The 18,360-nt window shown below is 45.0% G+C and overlaps 3 protein-coding genes across 8 annotated transcripts; 1 reads left to right on the forward strand and 2 right to left on the reverse strand.

Annotated features, from left to right (window-relative positions):
- Positions 1-515: 515 nt before the first annotated feature.
- OSGEP (O-sialoglycoprotein endopeptidase) lies at positions 516-7,205 on the reverse strand. Its single transcript, XM_033108163.1, has 11 exons — positions 6,836-7,205; positions 4,792-4,911; positions 4,433-4,608; positions 2,632-2,727; positions 2,445-2,494; positions 2,223-2,301; positions 1,585-1,650; positions 1,350-1,440; positions 1,045-1,120; positions 848-946; positions 516-701 (listed from the first exon to the last, which is right to left on the reverse strand). The coding sequence occupies exons 1-11, from the start codon at positions 6,948-6,950 to the stop codon at positions 662-664; spliced, it is 1,008 nt and encodes a 335-aa protein (XP_032964054.1). The 5' UTR covers positions 6,951-7,205; the 3' UTR covers positions 516-661.
- Positions 7,206-7,400: 195 nt separating this feature from the next.
- On the forward strand, positions 7,401-10,170 carry APEX1 (apurinic/apyrimidinic endodeoxyribonuclease 1). Of its 4 annotated transcripts, none has more exons than XM_033108164.1 (5): positions 7,401-7,557; positions 7,873-7,992; positions 8,191-8,375; positions 9,031-9,223; positions 9,370-10,170. In XM_033108164.1, exons 2-5 carry the CDS (start codon positions 7,935-7,937, stop codon positions 9,885-9,887), a joined length of 954 nt encoding a protein of 317 aa, XP_032964055.1. In that variant the 5' UTR covers positions 7,401-7,557; positions 7,873-7,934; the 3' UTR covers positions 9,888-10,170. The 4 variants fall into 4 exon arrangements, with proteins under 4 accessions (XP_032964055.1, XP_032964057.1, XP_032964058.1 ...); XM_033108166.1 differs by having other exon boundaries at positions 7,531-7,584; XM_033108167.1 differs by having other exon boundaries at positions 7,542-7,588.
- Positions 10,171-10,244: 74 nt separating this feature from the next.
- On the reverse strand, positions 10,245-13,950 carry PIP4P1 (phosphatidylinositol-4,5-bisphosphate 4-phosphatase 1). Of its 3 annotated transcripts, none has more exons than XM_033108168.1 (7): positions 13,535-13,950; positions 13,022-13,212; positions 12,546-12,652; positions 12,007-12,112; positions 11,757-11,809; positions 11,562-11,652; positions 10,245-11,086 (listed from the first exon to the last, which is right to left on the reverse strand). In XM_033108168.1, the coding sequence occupies exons 1-7, from the start codon at positions 13,695-13,697 to the stop codon at positions 10,943-10,945; spliced, it is 855 nt and encodes a 284-aa protein (XP_032964059.1). In that variant the 5' UTR covers positions 13,698-13,950; the 3' UTR covers positions 10,245-10,942. The 3 variants fall into 3 exon arrangements, with proteins under 3 accessions (XP_032964059.1, XP_032964061.1, XP_032964060.1); XM_033108170.1 differs by having other exon boundaries at positions 10,250-11,086; positions 13,556-13,950; XM_033108169.1 differs by lacking the exon at positions 11,757-11,809 and having other exon boundaries at positions 10,260-11,086; positions 13,535-13,836.
- Between the last annotated feature and the right edge of the window lie 4,410 nt (positions 13,951-18,360).

Genomic DNA, 18,360 nt, shown 5'->3' on the forward strand with positions numbered 1-18,360 from the left:
TTAACAATAAAGTTGCTGGTTCGATCCCTACATGGGCCACTGTGAGCTGCACCCTCCACAACTAGATTGAAACAACTACTTGACTTGGAGCTGATGGACCCTGGAAAAACACACTTAAATAAAAAAAAGTTTAAAAAAAAATGCATGTAGGAATAAATGTATGAAGGAGGGAGTTTTATTCTTGAGTTAAAAATTAGTATGAAATTAGACCTGGCTCCAGACTATTTTGAGGGAAGTCCTGTATATCTACTTCAAAGAATTTAAATGAGACAATGAATGTAAAAGCAGCACAAGGCCTGATACTAAAATTAGGTATACCATTGTTAAGGAGATATTAGAATACCTAAGATATCCCCTCAATCCTAGCTCCAGAGCAGGAACCCCAAGGTTACCTGCACAGAAAGCCAGGTCTTGCTCTGACACTGCCTCCTCCTCCATTCACTCCACCCACAACAGTTTAGTCAGTGCCATCTCTATACCGTTACTGAACAACAAACCCAAGCTGATCACGAACATACAAAACCAAAACTATTTTATTGCTGAGTCATCGTGAGGTTCAAATGATGGGAGGGGAGACCATAACCTTGCCAGGGATGCCATGTTAGGATAAAGATTGTGGGTTCCACTTAGGGCACCATCTACTCTGATCCTGTTAACTTTGTCAGTCCCTCCAGGTCACTTCTACTTCATCTGTCCGATACCTGTGAAAAAATAGGAAAAACTTGGTGGTTGGCTATCCCTCATCACCTTCCGTTCTTTTCTGCCCTCATGATTCTGGACCCTCTTTCCTGTTGATTTTTGCCTACCTCCCATATAATCCTATCCACCTCCTCCAAGGGGTACTCACCTCTGTGTGACCCCAGAATCACTGAGGGGGGTCCTGTGTCCAGCCCGAAACATCTCCCAGCCAGCCTGGGCTATCATGGCTCCATTGTCAATGCAGAATCTGGGAAGAAAAAGAGGTATGAAATTTGGGATCTAAGAGTGGAAAATCACAGTAATTGGAGAAACAAACAAAATCAAGAAAAGGGAAAGGGCCTTTACCTCTCATCTGTGGCAAAAAGCCTGGCTCCACGTTCCTGGCACATTGTCTCCATCATTTCCTGCAGCCTCATATTACCTATGACGAGGCAGGGTGTAGGATGGGCTTAATTTTACCCATTTCTCCACACTCTAGCTGTACACCTCATGTGCATTTACTTAGGAAAACGAAAGTGTCCTAGGGCCAACGACTGGGAAGCAAGGCCAAGAAATGAAACTAGCAATTTCCTCAAGCCTTTAGCGATTTAGACTAGTAGAAAGATGCACATGCCCCAGAACTGGAAAGAGCAGAGTCCAGTGATACATACACCCCACACCTCCCACGATGAGAGCCTCCTGGGAGCCACAATGTGCCATGGCCCGCTCTGTGATCTCTACCAGCATTGCGAACACAGTCTCCTGTGGGGGACAGACAAGGTGAAAACATCAGAGGCTACCCAAAATTAGCTCATATATATATGTGTGTGTGTGTGCATATATATATAAAACTATATAAAAACTCTTCTAGCCCCACCTTTCTGTCCCAGCTTTTGAATCCATTACCTGCAGGGAGAAACATAGATCCTCAGGGGTACACTCGCCTGTGACCAGCATCCTCTGGGCTACATCCTACAATTAAAGGGGAAAACAAACAGATACAACAATGAATAATGCTTCGGGAATGCCATGAGAGCAAGAATTAGTACACTTGGAGGATCACCGTGTGTCACAATTCAACTGACCAGGACATCCCATGTCACACTTTGCCCGTCACTGACGCCAAGCTACAGAACGAGCAGCATTCATTCAAGATTCAATCATTATGAATGCTGGCCCTGGCAGCCCCACCCCTTACCCTGGTGTTTTCTCCACAGCACTTACCATCATCTAACCCTTTATATTTTATTACTTCCTCCTCTTTCTTCTTCTTTTTTGTTTCTTTATCTGTTTCCCCGTTAGAATGCAAATTCCAAGAGGAAGGGATTTTTTGTTTTGCTCCATGCTATTTATCACTATTATTTAGGAGACTGACTGGCACACAGAAGATATTCAATAAATATTTGCTAAATGAATATATTCAGCAACTAATATGGGCCAGTACCATGCTATACGCAGGAAATACAATGGTGAGCAAAATAGACATGCTTCATTAAAAAGTATGCCAAGTGCCTATCTCCTCACGCCACCCCTCTCACACTTACCTCAATGAAAGACAGGATCCCCGAGAATGAGACGTCCATCCCCTTTACAGTGTATGGCAGCTCAACTAGTTTCTTGCCTCTATGTGGGAGTGAATATGAGGTATTAAGCCTGTAGTCAGCTGGCTGCTCATCCTCCATGCCCCTCCCAAACTGCATTAATATACATACAGGGAAATCCCTGCATCCCACCAGTCAGCCTCCTTCCACCTTATGGTCCCTTACCGCTTGGCCATCTGTTCAATGTTGTAGCCCGGACTTGGGTCATTGGAAATCTATCAGATAGAAAAAGAGGATGAAGTCAGGTATCCAGGAAGCGTTTAAGAAGCTAATTTACTGCTTTCTCCCTCCATTTCCATGACTCCCCCAAAATTCAGCCACATCTTATGTTCTCTGCAACCCAATGGCTTACCTTCAGCACTCGAGCAAAACGATCCAGACAATTACCCACAGCAATATCGATGGTTTCCCCAAAGATGCGGTAACGGTGTTCTGAATATGCAATCACCTAAGGGTGATGAGGATGTCCATGAAAGCTCAAGTCTGTAAAGAGGAGTATTTGGCTTTGGGGAAGAATATAGCAGAGGATCAACATGGCCACTAGAGCATCCAAGAAATGGAAAAAAACCACTTTGCCAAAGCCTGAGTGGGATTTTTTATAGCTCTTATCTTAGAAGAAGCTCACACATACCTACCTTGAGGATTCCCAGAGCAGATTCCTAAAGAAGATAGTCTAGGTCAGGGCAGAAGCAAACTGCCTTTCAAATGCTAATTTCTAGCTTGGAGGCTCCTTATACTCATATATCCCTTAAAAGCTGTACTGACAGTGTAGACTAGGGAACAGGCTTTGCTGCTTGGAGGGAGGGAAGTAGAGTCCTTTTAGAGTATCTCTCCAGGGCAGTAATATTTGCAAACAAGAGAATAAGTAGAGTTGAAAACTCAAAAACCCCATATTGGGTTGGACTAATGGCCCACCCAATTCAGCACTGGCAATCAACTTGAACTTCTAGCACAGAGAATATTTACCCACTGACACATATCCTTCATACTTCCGACAGTGAGTGCTTCCTAGAGACCATAAGAAGTCCCTTTCCCTTCCTGCTAGGGAAGGGAATTCTTTCCCTTCTGCTAGGGATTTCTTTCCATTCTGATGGAAAGAAATTCAATCAGGATTTCATGGGAATGTGTGCTTCACCTTTAATAACTATTTCACACAGTGAAGTTGTGTGAAAGCCTTTCATAGGTCTTACTCTGTTGTCAAAAGGCTGGTGACAAAAGGGGAAGGAAAAACCCCTGCCTTTCTTCTTCTATCATCTACTCCTCTCCACCCAAATCATCTTCCTTATTTTTTACACCAAAGCAGGCTTCAAAAGGGAAGAGGAAAAGAGAAGACTCAAGACTCGATCACTGCTCCTCTTAAATCTTTTCAGCCTCCATTGCTAATTCCACACCCCAAGGCCCTCACCTTGTATACCACCCGACAGGTCCCAAGCAGCTACTTGCCCTTTACCTGTCAGAGTTCCCACATCATTTTCATGGGAATGTGTGCTTCACCTTTAATAACTATTTCACACAGTGAAGTTGTGTGAAAGCCTTTCATAGGCGGGACAATGACTATTTCTGACAATAACTCTATCAGGTGTTCTGTGGCAAAGGAAGGCTGGAGATCTCCAATCCCAATCTAAGAAAGGTCTCATAAGATATCCCAAACAACTTTGGCTTCACCTATAAACTTAAAATATCTTCTACCATTTATAAAGTGTTTTAAAAATTATTTACACTTTCACACTCTTAGGATAACAACTTCCATATATTTATCACCAATAGCGTAAAACAAAACATGTAACTACTATAAAGAAACAAATTGGGTAGTGCCTCTTAGTTATAATTTCTAACGTTCATAGAAAAAAAAATAAGCTTCAAAACAATTAAAGTGAAAATCCTTTCATTATTTTGAAGGCTTCAATCCCTACCATTCTTTCCTTTTTTAAATTGGAAATTCTTCATCTTTATAACCACATACACAAAAGTCACTTAATGCTCTCTCCAATTTGCAATGTTACAAACTTTGTTGTGGATTTTCTAGTGTATCACATTTTAGGTTCAGACAAGCTCAGCTTTGTTCTTGCAGTTCCTGCCACTCAGATAGAACACAAAAGTGGCCAGTACAGTGCATCAGAAACTAAGAAGGAATGGTGGCGTACTCTCAATACCTGTGTATTTCCACCGCTGACATAAAGCACAGTTGGGTTGGTGGCTCCAGTGATGAGACGGCCCATCTCAATGTGGCCTATACAGTGGTTCACACCCAGCAATGGCTTATTCCACAGTTGGGCCACAGTACGGGCCACAACGGCCACAGAAACTAGTGGGGCACCCATGCCAGGGCCTAGGGAGATAGAAACGGGAGTTAGAATCCTACAGAGAATGGAAAAAAACAGAGCTGAGGGAAGGAAGGGATGTGAGAGGTGGAGTCAGGGTAGTGGTGGTAGCAGAGGCAAGCTATAGGCTATTTTGACATGGCCAAGCTCCAAGGATATTCTTCCACTGTCAGCCACTCACCCAGCCATACCTTTGGTGTAGGCAATGCAGTCAATATCCTGGGAGGTTAATCCAGCCTCTGTTAGTGCCTCCTGCAGCAGGTCCAGGATAACAGCTCGGTGGTGCCTGGCAGTATCACCTGGAAGAAATCCTAGGAGATGAACACAGGTCAGAGATCATAGGGTTTTTCTGTAGCATAGGTAGGTAGAAGTCAAAAACAGGCTTTTAGTAGTGTAGGAAGAGTCCCTTTCATTCTCTTCAAGAAACCTGTCTTCCAGGTGCTCAGATATATTACTTCCAGCCTGCTCAGCTAGGCTGAACAGCCTCTCAGAAATGCCCTTCTTCATACCCAACTCCTACTCAGCCTTCAGGACTCATGTCAAGTGATATCTATGTTATACCCTGCGGTGATCTTCTCTGTGACCCTACAAACTCTGTGCACGATCATAGCATTGTATTCAACATACTGTATTTAAATATGTCTGGTATTTTTGTCATAAGCCTGTTTGCTGTAACATCTTTGCTGCAAGCATTTCTTCCGTAAACATTTTCATGGCACAACTAATTGGTCCTAAGGCAATTTCACAGTAAAAGATAAAATAGCAGAAAATAAAAGAGGGACATTGAAACATGAAAAATTAGTAACAAAATTTTCAAAAACTTTATTGTAAAAAACGAAAATACATTGTCTTCAAAGTCTTTTGTTCATAGTATCATACTTTTTTTTTTTGCTTGCTGATTTGTCTCCTTGTTCAGCATTGCCTTTTTTCTTTTTTGCTATAATTTCTTCCTTTGGTAAGAGAGGTATTAGTTTCAACTAAAAAAATCGATAATGAATGCTCTTGAAGACTGTTGTGAATTAGGAGCCTCTTATATTTGCCATAGCTAGGTAAACTTTAAGGTTTGACAGGTGGGAGGGAAGACTGTGCTCACCGAAGGATTTGGAAACTGATGTGGTTTTCCAGTACAGTATGTAATCTGGCTTTACACGTAGCTGTTATCATCCACTATTTCAAGGTCATCACGTCTACTCATCACTGTAGAGACTATTATGAGAGCTACAATTTACATAATATAAAAACGGGAGTAACTACAAGAACTCCCTCAATGAAGAAATGAAACCAAACTGTCAACTAGCTTATTACATGCATTACGTATGACAAATGTAAACCAAACAGTCAACCAGTTATTTTATATCTTTTTAGAGTGAAATTGGCTTATGGTCAGTTAGTTATGCGGTGAAAATGTAGCAAAAATATCTAGAACTGTATTTAACATGTAACAATTATAGTATTATAATTACCTGTAGTTTCCCCAGTTTAATCATGAGCATCTCAAAACACTGGCTATTTTATGCACCTCTGTATTCCTAGTGCCAAAATGCTAAACATACGTATCTTTCTAACGAGTAGCCTGTCACGTCACCTGTTCAAGGAGGCTTTTCAGGTATATGCAAATCAGTTGCCCTCTCCTATATAAACAGGTGTTTTGGGGGAGGGTAGGCAAGATATAACATAACTTACAAATAACACCTATTAAAAGTTGTAATGTGTCTGGTGCTTTTATTTAATTCTCAAGACCCAATGCAATGACCCAATGATACAGGTATTATTCCCATTTTAAGAGTAAAGAAATCCAAAAACAAATACTGAATATGAGTACTGACTGCAAAGCCCGTCACTTCTGTCTGACACCTAACCTGGGAGTCTACACTCCTTTTCATTCTAGAATATTTTTATTGCATCTGCATTATTTATCATACTACAATATAAAGTTGTTTACATATCCAACTCCACAGCAGGCTCATAACATCTATTTTTGTATCCTGCAGCAAACTGACAATTAGCATATAAAAGATGTTAAATAAAAGCTTAACGAACCCTGAAGATCCAGGTCCAAATGCCTGTGACTTTTCTATCCATCAGCCAGCCTTGTGATTTTAATACTGTCACATAACATCGGAGACTCAGATCAAAAGCTCTATGACGGGACCATGCGCTCTTCACTAGTGTTTAGAAGATGGAAGGTGATGGTGTGCGGAGAAGCGCGCTGCAAACTCTAAGTTCCCTACTCACCTGTGCCGGGAGGCGTGACGTAAGTCCGCCGCGGGTTCGCCAACACCTTGCCATCCCGCACTACTCCCACGCCAATCTTGTTGGCGCTACCTTCAAAACCTAGCACCGCCGGCATGGCTGAGCCTGGGAGTAAACGCCGGCAGGGTTCCTAGCTACCACTGCAGCGGTGGAACCCTCACCAGTCCTTGCTGAGCCTCAGATTCCCGAGCGCAGAGGAAGAGGAAGAGAGCCCGCAACTGCTAAGTGGCAGCGCGCAACCAGACACACTCCGAAAACCGCCGGCGGGTGACTTGACCGCGCTGGCCACGCCCCCGTCGTCACGGCGACCGGTCAAGGCCCCTTCCAGGACCTGTCCTCCTAACTGCCAGGGACGCTGAGCCGGCATCTACTCCTTACATTCCCATCCTTTGCTCTGCTTCTCTCCGGTGGCCCATCCTTGCCTTCCCCACTGTTTTTTTTCCGTCTTGCACAGCGTTGGAATCTTCGGTCAGGGTGGCACAAGAAATCGTGCATCTGGCACACGGATAAACAGTCCGAGAATGGAGGGTGGGGGCCTTTAGTCCCCCGGATACTCTGGAGATGCAAGGGAAGGCGGAGGTTCTCGGTCACGTGGTGCCAGACAGACTAATCACCCACGTTTGTCTGCCACGTGGTGTCTCAGACGACGTGACCACGCCAGTTACCCACGTGGGGGCTCAGCGTGCTCCCTTCTTTGTGCTCGGGTAAGGAGGTGCCAGGCTGGGACTCAAGTAGGTCAGATGGAGTTGCTGTTCTTTTTTGCCCATCAGAGGGGCTTCTCTAGACGTCTGATCGGCTAGCCTAAGCCAGGACCCTTAATTAAGGCGCTAATTGGCCTGAGGACAGATCTCATGAAGAGGGTACAAGGCACCGAAATGATCTAGTGTTGTGGGTGAGGGGCTGAAGGGCCTATGGCGCACGGAGGCGGGGAAAGAATTCAAAGATAATAACGGGCCGCGCGAAGGTAGAATCTTTTATCCCCAGCCTTAGCTGGTTTCACCACTTATTTGCGTTTGTAGGCAACGCGGTAAAAATACTGCTTCGTTGGGCGACGTGGTGCAGGAGGGCGTTCGTTACAGTGATGCCGAAGCGTGGGAAAAAGGCAGCAGTGGTAGAAGATGGGGAAGAGCCTAAGACTGGTAAGAGAATGAAATGAACCCTTCTCCCTAGAGGCTGCTTCTAATTTCCTGAATAAACAGGAAGTACGGACCGACGCACTCCATTTTTGCAGTTTGTGAAGAAGTCGCGGGAACTGCAGGCTTTCAGTGGGTCTATAGTTAACTCGATGAAAGTTGGATGCCGCCAACTTTTATCACTATGTATTACTTATTTTATAGAGCCAGAGGCCAAGAAGAGCAAGGCGGGAGCAAAGAAAAACGAAAAAGAGGCAGGAGAGGGGCCAGTCCTGTATGAGGACCCCCCAGATAAGAAAACCTCACCCAGTGGCAAATCAGCCACACTCAAGATCTGCTCCTGGAATGTGGATGGGCTTCGAGCCTGGATTAAGAAGAAAGGTTTAGATGTAAGTGGAATTCAAGGAGGGGGGAAGAGACAATCTTTGGTATTGATCTTGGGGTTTAATCACCCTCTCCTATTTTAGTCCCCAGCATGTAGGTTTTATTGTTCCCTTGTAGGTAGTTTTCTTGTGGGAGAGGTACAAGAAGAGGCTTCAAGTCATGCCACCTGTTTCCTGCACATCCATTCCTTCAGTTCCATTGCCATTGTCTTAAACTCTTAATGTCCTCCTCTCTTCCCCAGCATGTTGAAAAAACCTTGTTACTGAACTTGCTCCATTTTATCTCCAGCATGTCCTCTATTTCAATAACTGGTGTTTACACTGTGTAGTATACAGATGATGCATTATAGAATTCTACACTTGAAACAATCTTATTAACCTGTGTCATCCTAATAAATTTAATAAAGTTTAAAAAAATTAAAAATAACTAGTACTTGAAAATCTTAGCTATCCACTGCCTATAGGAAAAACAATCTCCTTAGTGTTGCATGTGTCAGTCTTACCTCCTTCCATTAGTTACCAGTTACAGAATTGTTTAAATATTGTGCTGCTAAACTGTTCAACTCCTTATGCACAGGGACTGTGTATCTCTAGTACTTAACACAGATTCCTCAATAAATGTCTGCTGAATTGATACTTTTTATACTTATTTCACTCACAGTGGGTAAAGGAAGAAGCCCCAGATATCCTGTGCCTGCAAGAGACCAAATGTTCAGAGAATAAACTACCAGCTGAACTTCAAGAGCTTCCTGGACTGTCCCATCAGTATTGGTCAGCTCCTTCAGATAAGGAAGGGTACAGTGGTGTGGGCCTACTCTCCCGCCAGTGCCCACTCAAAGTCTCCTATGGCATTGGTAAGACTCTATTGATTTCCTATGGACTGAGTTCTTCCAAACCAATTGCTAGTGCTCCACTCCAACCCCAATTCTTGATTCCTTTATTCTCTACTTTCCCTTTTCTTATGCTTCTTTATATTGATACTGTTTCATCATTTCTGTAGGCGAGGAGGAACATGATCAGGAAGGCCGAGTGATTGTGGCTGAATTTGACACATTTGTGCTGGTAACAGCCTATGTACCTAATGCAGGCCGAGGTCTGGTGCGCCTGGAGTACCGGCAGCGCTGGGATGAAGCTTTTCGCAAGTTCCTGAAGGGCTTGGCTTCCCGCAAGCCTCTTGTGCTATGTGGGGACCTCAATGTGGCTCATGAAGAAATTGACCTTCGAAACCCCAAGGGAAACAAAAAGAATGCTGGCTTCACTCCAGAAGAGCGTCAAGGCTTTGGGGAATTGCTGCAGGCTGTGCCACTGACTGACAGTTTCCGGCACCTCTACCCCAGCACGGCTTATGCCTACACCTTTTGGACCTATATGATGAATGCTCGATCCAAAAACGTTGGTTGGCGCCTTGATTACTTTTTGGTGTCTCACTCTTTGTTACCTGCTTTGTGTGACAGCAAGATCCGTTCCAAGGCCCTGGGCAGTGACCACTGTCCCATCACCCTATACCTAGCACTGTGATACCTCCCCCAGATCACCCTGAGCCTGGGAAATAAACTCCCTATACTAGCTTTAACATCCTGCTCCCCAACTCTAAAACTGCTCTCTAGAGAACTCTGCACTGTATTTCCCTTCTAAAAATGTGAATCCTTCAACCAGGCTCCTAGTTACATATGGGTTTCCTTTAAGCCCAAGGTTTTGGTTTTTGTGTGTGGGTGGGTTTTTTCTTTTTTTACATTAAACAAAAGCTACTGATGACTTCCTTTGAACTGTCCATATGAAAATAAAGAGCCATAATTTCAAACTTCCTGTCTTTCTATTCTACTCCTTTGTGAGACCATAAATTTCCCTCCTTTCATAACAGATTAACAACTGGAAAAGGGTAGAGTCACCACATTTATTTACAAGCACAGGATGAATCCCTCCCCTCCCCCAAGACAGCAACCCTACCCAGCCCAGTTAAATGCTACAACTGGGGTGTAAGGTTGGCAGGAGGAATTAAGGGAAACACAGGACTAGGGGAACGTACCCCACATTAAATAGTTATATACATATCAGTTCCTGTGGTTCTGTACAGAGCAGCGGCTGACCCCACCCCCATAGGACACGGAATGGGGGGAGAGGAGACTGAGGGTACTGAGGCCAGAGCCAGCCCCTGGAGAAGTGCAATAGCAGCAGCAGGTCCTAATGGTACACAAGAGGGAGGGAAACCCCCAGGGCTACCCACCCCCACCCTGCCCTGGAATGTATAAGGGACAGGAATGGCTCTCAGGGAGCTTATAGGAAGGACAAGGCTAGAACCGTCTTTTAGGACCCAGGTTTAGGGGCAACATTTCGCCTACTTCACCCTAAACACGGCAACCCTGGGAGGAAAGCAGATGGCCAGCAGTGGTCTTACCTACCCCTCCAAACCGAGGTGAGGGCCTGGTTCTTTCCTACCTCTCCCCAGGGAAAAGGAAGGCAGCTGCTTGGCTCCACTTCGAGAAGCCCAGGGAGCCTTTTATCATGGCTCCCTTTGTAGTGTCACTGTCCCCACCAGGGAGGGGTCAGGCACAGTCTGTGGTTCATCGTGGGGCTCAGGAGAAGTTCTGGACAGGGTGGCTGACCTTCATACAGGCCCAATAGAGGGCCCGCCCCAAACACAGCACAGCCAACAGGATGACAAATGCCCAGGCTGCATAGATGCCTCCATATCGCCGTGCATACTTCCATGTCCCAAACTGACAAAAAAGAAAGAGGAGGTTACTGTGGCTCTCTCACCCCTTTCTTGGAGCCCTAGTAACAGCAACATAGAACTCTGGGTCCCTGTTCCCTATCCCTGTGTAGCCACCTTCAGGAACCTGCTTAAAGGCCCAGTTCAGCTCCCCCTAGGAAGGAACATACTCATACAATCCCAAACATGTCAGTTTTTCTTAATGTCTTACAATAACACCAGGTTTTCTAATAGCAACTCCTAATTTAAGCACTATTCCATTGTCCTATCCTCTGCATAAAGAAGATGGCTGTTCTTTACTCCTATAGTAACAATGAAAACTGTTTATCAGTTACCTTCAACTTCAGCTCATCTATACATTAAAACACAAAATAAACAAAACCCCCTTGATTTCTTTCACTTCTTTTAAGGTAGCCATTTCCAAATCTTAGCCTATAGAGATGAGGCTGGAGAATGAAAGGGGTCGGATCATAGTTACTCACAGCAAGGCCAGTGGCAGTGACTGCCAAGAGCAAGCCAAGCAAGAAGCAGCAGATACATCTCTTTCGTGGATATCTGCGCCCAATAGATGACCTGTGTGGAGGCAAACAGAAATGGATGCCTGCAATGGCTCTGTAATTTTTATTCGACACGTTACCCGATTACTAGCTCAATGATGCCACTCTCTAATCACTTACACTTTCCTGCAGTGAGGGCAACGGGCCAAAGTTCGGTCTGTGAACTCTGTCCACTATGGAGAAAGAAAAAGGGAGAAACCAACTAATAGTACAAGAAGGGTCATCTTCAATGAGAGTCCTGGGGCAGGAGAGGGTGGGAAATGGGTCCTCTTAGAACAGGCCTGTTCAGGATTCATGATCATAAATCAAAAAGTATATTTATCTTTCCTCCTGGTTTTTTTCCCCAGGGCTTCCCAAAACCCCTCCTCACCAGAAAAGTATTCTTGCAATGTCCACAGATGACCCTGACACCCACAGGTTGTGGTTCTGGACTCAGAGGTCCTGGGTGCACAGGCCCCAGGTTGATGATTCTTTTGCTGTACAAGGAAAAAACTATATTTAAAAAGTTTTTAATCCTAAGGATCCCTACACTGTGCCTCCTTCTTAGCCCCCACCCTCTGTCTCACTCAGTTCCTCTACTTCTCTATACATTTAAGATACTCTGCCCCCCCAACTCTACCCCAGAGACTCCTTGAGGAAGAGCACTCCTTAAACTATAGGTCTCTTTTTATCTCAGGATAATTGATACAATGTCCAAAACTCTCCATTATCCTAAAGGACACCATTTCATCCCATTCTTTTTACAGAGAGATGAAAAAGATAGCTATAACATTCGAGATGCATAATACTCCTTAGCCTTTTCTTTCTAAACACCAGGCTCTCTCATCTTGACATTCACTATAAACAGTCATCCTTTTCTGGCTTTCCGATTTTCCCCACTGATGCCCTTCCCCACCTTATGCCTCTTACCAGTAGGGTCGAGGGCAGGCAATCCGCTGTGAAGTCACTTTACAGATAAGGAGACAGTTACAGGGGCATCGAACATATTTTTTCCCTGGGGGTGCATTCTTGATTGGCTAGAGAATAATAGGGATATTGGTAAGCAAACCTCTAATCCCCAACCCTTTCATTTCCCCAAAAAACACTCTGAGGAGAAATCAGATAGATGAGGTTTTAGCGAGGACAGAGAAATGAAAGAAAGGCATACACCACGAGGTTGGCAAATGAAAACTAGGCTAAGGTATCCCAGATAGGTATGAAGTTGAGGGATGGTAAACATCAGGTTTATTTAGTGAGTGGCTTCTGGGGAAACGGCTATGTGAAACTCCTGGACCTGAAACCCAGGTTTCGTGATGAGCACTTAGCTGATGGTCGGAGTCTAGAATCAAGGAATCAGAAAGAGGATCCAGGAAACAGGGCCCATTTCATTGATACGTGTAACTCACAGTGGCTTCATTGCAGACGCCACATTTGACTACATGCTGATGCATCTTGCCTTCCACGTTGATGAGAGACTGGCAGACTCGGCAGGTGATCATGGGGGCACTCCCACTGTCCGGGCTGGTTAAGGGTGAGTAGGGGGGTGGGTCCTCCCCAGGCAACACCGCTGGGTGTCCCTCAGGGAACGGGGGAAATGCTAGAAAGGAAGGTAAAAAGAAGGGCTGGCATCACTTGCAGACACCGCCACTGATGCTCCACTGGATCAGGGAACTCTTTCTGGGTCTCAACCCTTTGACCAAACTAGGCGGGCTTCTTATAATCCGTGCTTCGATCAGCTTCCTCAGAACCCCCTTCCGTTCTCAAGCTCCGGTCGCGATTGCGGAGAAAAGGAAGACTCACCCAGTCACAGGTGCAACAGCTGCGCACCTGGCGCGTGGGCCCCGCCTCCGCCCGCGGCTCCGCCCCCTCCCACCTCTCAAGAGTGCCCCCTGGAACACTTCGGACCCGCCCCGGCTTACCCTGGGGCGGGGTATGTTTACCGGCTCCGTACGGTGGTGCGGAGGGGGTCAGGCCTCCCCCGGGCCCAGCTCCACTCCCACCTGGCCCCACTAATCCATTGCCGCCCGCGCCACCGTCGATGGGCTCGGAGAGCAGCGGGGATCGCTCGCCATCGGCCGCCATGGCTGCCCCCACCGCCTTCAGCTTCGGCCAAGGATCCGGTTCCCGTCGCCGCAGCCACAGCCACCGCCGCTACCGGGTCCCCAGGGCGCCTGCGCGCCTCGCGCCCAGCTCGCCCCGCAACCAGTGGCCTGCCCCGCCCCGGTCCGCCCCTCAGCACGTGACAAGCTATCCCCGCCCCCGCCGGGCTATTATTCGTGGAGAGAAACCAATTCCTGGTCCTGTGAAGGCAGCTCTTCTTTCCCATTGGGGAGTGTCGCAATACCGTCAACTGTCACATAACCTTCCGGAAGGCCGCTGGGCTTGCAAAAACTGCACGTGATGAGAGGCTCAGCGAGCCATTGGAAGCGTGGGCCATCGCGCTACCTCCAGATCAGGAGGTGGGGCTGGGCTGCTACGGCTCACTGGTCACGTGTTTCAGGAAGCTGGGCGTCCTCTGCTACGCGCCCAGAGCTAGCGCGTAGTCTTTCCTCCTCATTGGTCCAAAGACACCACTATAAGACTTGTCACTCTTGGCGGTTATAATTTGCCTCCTATTGGCTGGAGGATTCCCTTTCCTTGTCCTGTGATCCTTCGAGCGCAATTTTATTGGCCCGAACTTAGCGCCAGGATCCGGGAAGCGTGGCTCAAGGAGCCGGCAGTGAAACAGTCCCGAAGCTTGGGCTGTTCTGAGCAGCGTGAGGAGGAACGGTTGACAGCACTTAGATACTCAAAGAAATACCTGTGAAAAGTCAGGGAAAAGCTGCAGCAAGAGAAAATGGATTAAAACGTTACGGTTATCACCCCAGTCTTTCTTGCTGGAATCACATCTGGAACAAAACACGACTGGTTTCTCGAGGAAGCGGCACTGCAGACTCCACCCTTCCCCCATCCCTGTTTAAATTGTGAAATTATTTTTTAATGAATCTGTCTCTGCCGCTTCAAGGAGATCTCAACGTCAAGTGCTCATTTTTATGACACTCCCCCCCATCCTAAACACATACGCACGATGTGTTTTTTGATTGAGTTAATCAATCAATTCAAAGGATATTTTCGTCTTACCTTGTTTGGCAGATGAGACAGTCTACTTTCTGAAGACTCAACTTTGCCTCCAGCCACGAGACTGCAATGGAGGTTGCTCTGACAAGTATTGGAAAAGATTTTAAGCAGCGCAGGCAGTTAAACACACAGCCAATCCACCTACCCACTCCCTTATTCATCCAGAATTGTCCATACTAAACTTGCACAGCAACTAAGACTTCTTTTCAAACCCTAAGGTGCTCTACTAAATAGGCACCCAGGCAGATGAAATGAGTAGGTACCCCTCCCCCTTGGCTGAAAGGAACTTTTTTTTTCTTTGTTGTTCCAATTTTGTTGGGTGTTTCAGGGTAGAGCGGGGACAAGCAGTCAAGGTGAAGAGTTCCTTGTTATAGAGAGAAAATATTAGGATTTCCTTAAGTATGTAAGTGTAGGATGAGTAGGCTATTGCTCTGGGATTGATGGTGAATGATGGAATAAAAGTGAGTTACCTTCAAGAATCTTTGTGTTATAGTGTTACTGAAGTCATTTTTTTAAGTTAGTCCAGGATAAGAAGGGCCCTATTGTCATAGAAGAAGGGAGTACCAAGAGGTCAAAGGAAAATGGTTCCAGCTCCAGCTCTTGGAAAATATCTGATTGCTATGAATGGGCATATTTTCAAGTCTATTGAGTGTAGGGGCCCTTTGACTGAGAGTAATGCTGGGATGGCTACCTTTTTCTGGAGAACCGCTCAGATGAGAGTTCTATCTTACCCCTTCCCAGAAACCAAAGCAGAACCCTGAGAGTCTATCAGTAACCTCCGAACCCAACCTTTAGGGATAGTGCCTCACCAGCCACCTTCCCCAACCTCATGTGGCCTTTATGGGAGCTTGAACCACACCAGGTTTCCCCCACGTCACAACCCAAGTTGTGAGTGCTTTACATCTGAGAGGCAACAAGGAATTGAAAAACAACTTTAAGGTACATGACCAGTTTAGCTAGAAGCCTCTCCGCTGAGCCTAACATTGAGGAAAATGTAGCCCACCCCAAAGATTTAAGAATAAAGGTACTGTTGCTGTCCCAGGCTTTAGGGCTGCTACAGGGACTAGAGACTTTACCTGGGTTCTGACTTTTAGACACAGCTTTCCCCGGTCAGCTTCTGCTTAGAAGCCAGTATCCTTCCAATAGTTAGGTTCCATAGACACTTAAAGAACTAAGAAACCTCTGGATACAAAATAGGGAAGGGGTTGTAGCTCTGCAGTGGGGCAGGACAGTCTGCTGCTCTTTCTGCTGTTTCTGGCACACAGATGCTCTAGTGTTCACTCTAGGGTGGAGTAGGTTCATTATTTGCACCTTGGTTACACATACATTCCAAAACCTGTCCTTTTGTGACTTTCCCCACCCTCACCAAAGCCATATTTGATGTTCATTTAAATCTAGTTTTACCTGTATAAAAATGTGGGAGAGATGGAGAATTGGATGCAGTACCAAGGATCCTGTAGGGTTAGGTTAATAGAATGGCTTATATTTTTTAGTAGTTTGGGCTCTTATAGGTGAAATATAAGGACATGTGGCTAGAGAAGTAAATGGAGAATTAAGTGTTAACAATGGGAAGAATGTTCTCTCTGACAGGTATGTAGGCACTGAAGGAAAAGTGTGATGGAATAACCCCTGAATATGTCCTGTAATAGACCCTTTTTAATGGCTGACTAACCTCCACCCATATAGGTGTGGGACAGGGTTAAGGAAAGGACAATGGCTCCCTAAGTGCTCTCATGATGAAACTGCCTTATAATAAATAATACATTCATTTAAATAATATAATAAATTCCTTTGGGATTTGAGTTCCAAGACTCCCTTGGAAGGAGCCATTACTTATTCTGCAAATGCACTCATCACTTTCTACCAACAGTTCTGGACACAGTACTTTAAGAGAGAACTAAGATCAATAAATACTATCTCACCCTCAGTGACATTACAATCTGGTAGTGGTCAGAAGATGCATGCCCAGAAAGCAAGGTAATTTGTGAGAAGGGCCATAAAAGAGGTAGAAAAAAAAAAAAAAACCCTATCGGCATGGAGGAGAGAAATACTTCTTCTAGTCTTCAGTTATCTATTTCTGCCTAATGAACAACACCCCCCAAAAATGATGTGTTTTTCTCAAGGTTCTGTGAGTTGGCTGGATGGTTCTTTTACTGGTCTGCTCTGAGCTCATTCATGAGTATGCAGTGAGAGGTAATTAGAAAAAAACTGAATGGTCCAGGAGGGTCTCACTCACATGTCGGGTAGTTATATTTGTTGGCGTGGCTAGGCTTCTTTATAGCAGGTGGTCCTTAGAGAGATGGTCCAAGAGCGTGAAAGGAGAAGCTGAAAGTCATCTTTAGGCCTTCATTCCTACCACATTATAGTGGTCATAGCAAATCTCAAGACCTACACAGATTCAATGTGTGGGGAAATGGACTTCAAATCTTGGTGGGAGGAGCTGCAAAATATTGTGACCATGTTTTCCAACCTATTATAAATGGTACAATTTCAGCAATCAATAATATATCTATAAATATTTGTTAAATATCTACTGTTTGTGAAAGACACTCCTTAAGAAACTTACACTCCGAGTAGGAAGATACAATAATGTAAAAATTCACAGTATTAAGTATCAGCACTAATAATCTTTTATTACATGGGGAAAAAAACCAATACTAGAAATTCATGATGCAATACATGCTTCATAACAAATGAATTAAACAGTATAGTACAGGTTCAGGGAAAGAAGAAATCACTTCTAGCCAGAGCTGCCAGAGAAAACTTTAAAAACATTAAGAAGGATTGTTCTATTGTCATGCATGATAACTTGGAGTTGAGCTCTGTCTTAAGTAACCCAATTGGTAGAAAAATGCAAAAAGTAATGATTATAGCTGTAATTTTCTCATAGTTTATGAAACACTTTTATATCCATATTCATTTATTTCAAAACCCACTATGAGGTGGACAGACAAGATAAGACTATGTTTTACAGATATGGAAACTGAGGCTCTGTGAGTTAGAGTCATTTAAGCTAAGTGAGAGATTGAAATGGGACTAAATTTCAAGTCTTCTGACCATGGTTTAATGCTTTTGCACTCACATCCTCTGCTAGGCAGACTGAAAAGGGCAGCAGCACAGAGGTGGTAGAATGTACGGTATTTAGGATGGAGCCATTTTATGCTCAATGCCTGGCAGGTAGGAGCTGCTTGATAAATGGCTATGAATCAACTAATCAACTTAAGGCCCGTCTTGAGGTAAATTTGTATACTAAGTAATATTGTCAGCTGCAGTCCCAAGCAGGGTGGATAGTCAGCCAGGGCAATGTAGTGCAGCTGGCATCAGTTTTTTATGGCTGACATTGGTTTTGATTGGTTGGTACTTGTATTATATAGATACATCATTTCATTATTACCCCCAATATTAGGTATCTTATTTATGGAATGAGGTCTTCTCACTTAGAATGAGAAAAATCAGGCCACGGAGGTGTATTAGTTTGATAGTGCTGCCATAAAGAATACCATAGACTGGGTGGCTTAAACAACTGAAATTTATTTTCTCACAGTTCTGGAGGCTTAAAGTCAAGGTCAAGGGGTCAGCACGCATCTCTCCTTGGCTAGCAGTTAGCTGCCTTCTCCTCTGTGTCCTC

Source organism: Rhinolophus ferrumequinum, chromosome 6 (assembly GCF_004115265.2).
Source record: "Rhinolophus ferrumequinum isolate MPI-CBG mRhiFer1 chromosome 6, mRhiFer1_v1.p, whole genome shotgun sequence".
NCBI classification, from domain to species: domain Eukaryota; kingdom Metazoa; phylum Chordata; class Mammalia; order Chiroptera; family Rhinolophidae; genus Rhinolophus; species Rhinolophus ferrumequinum.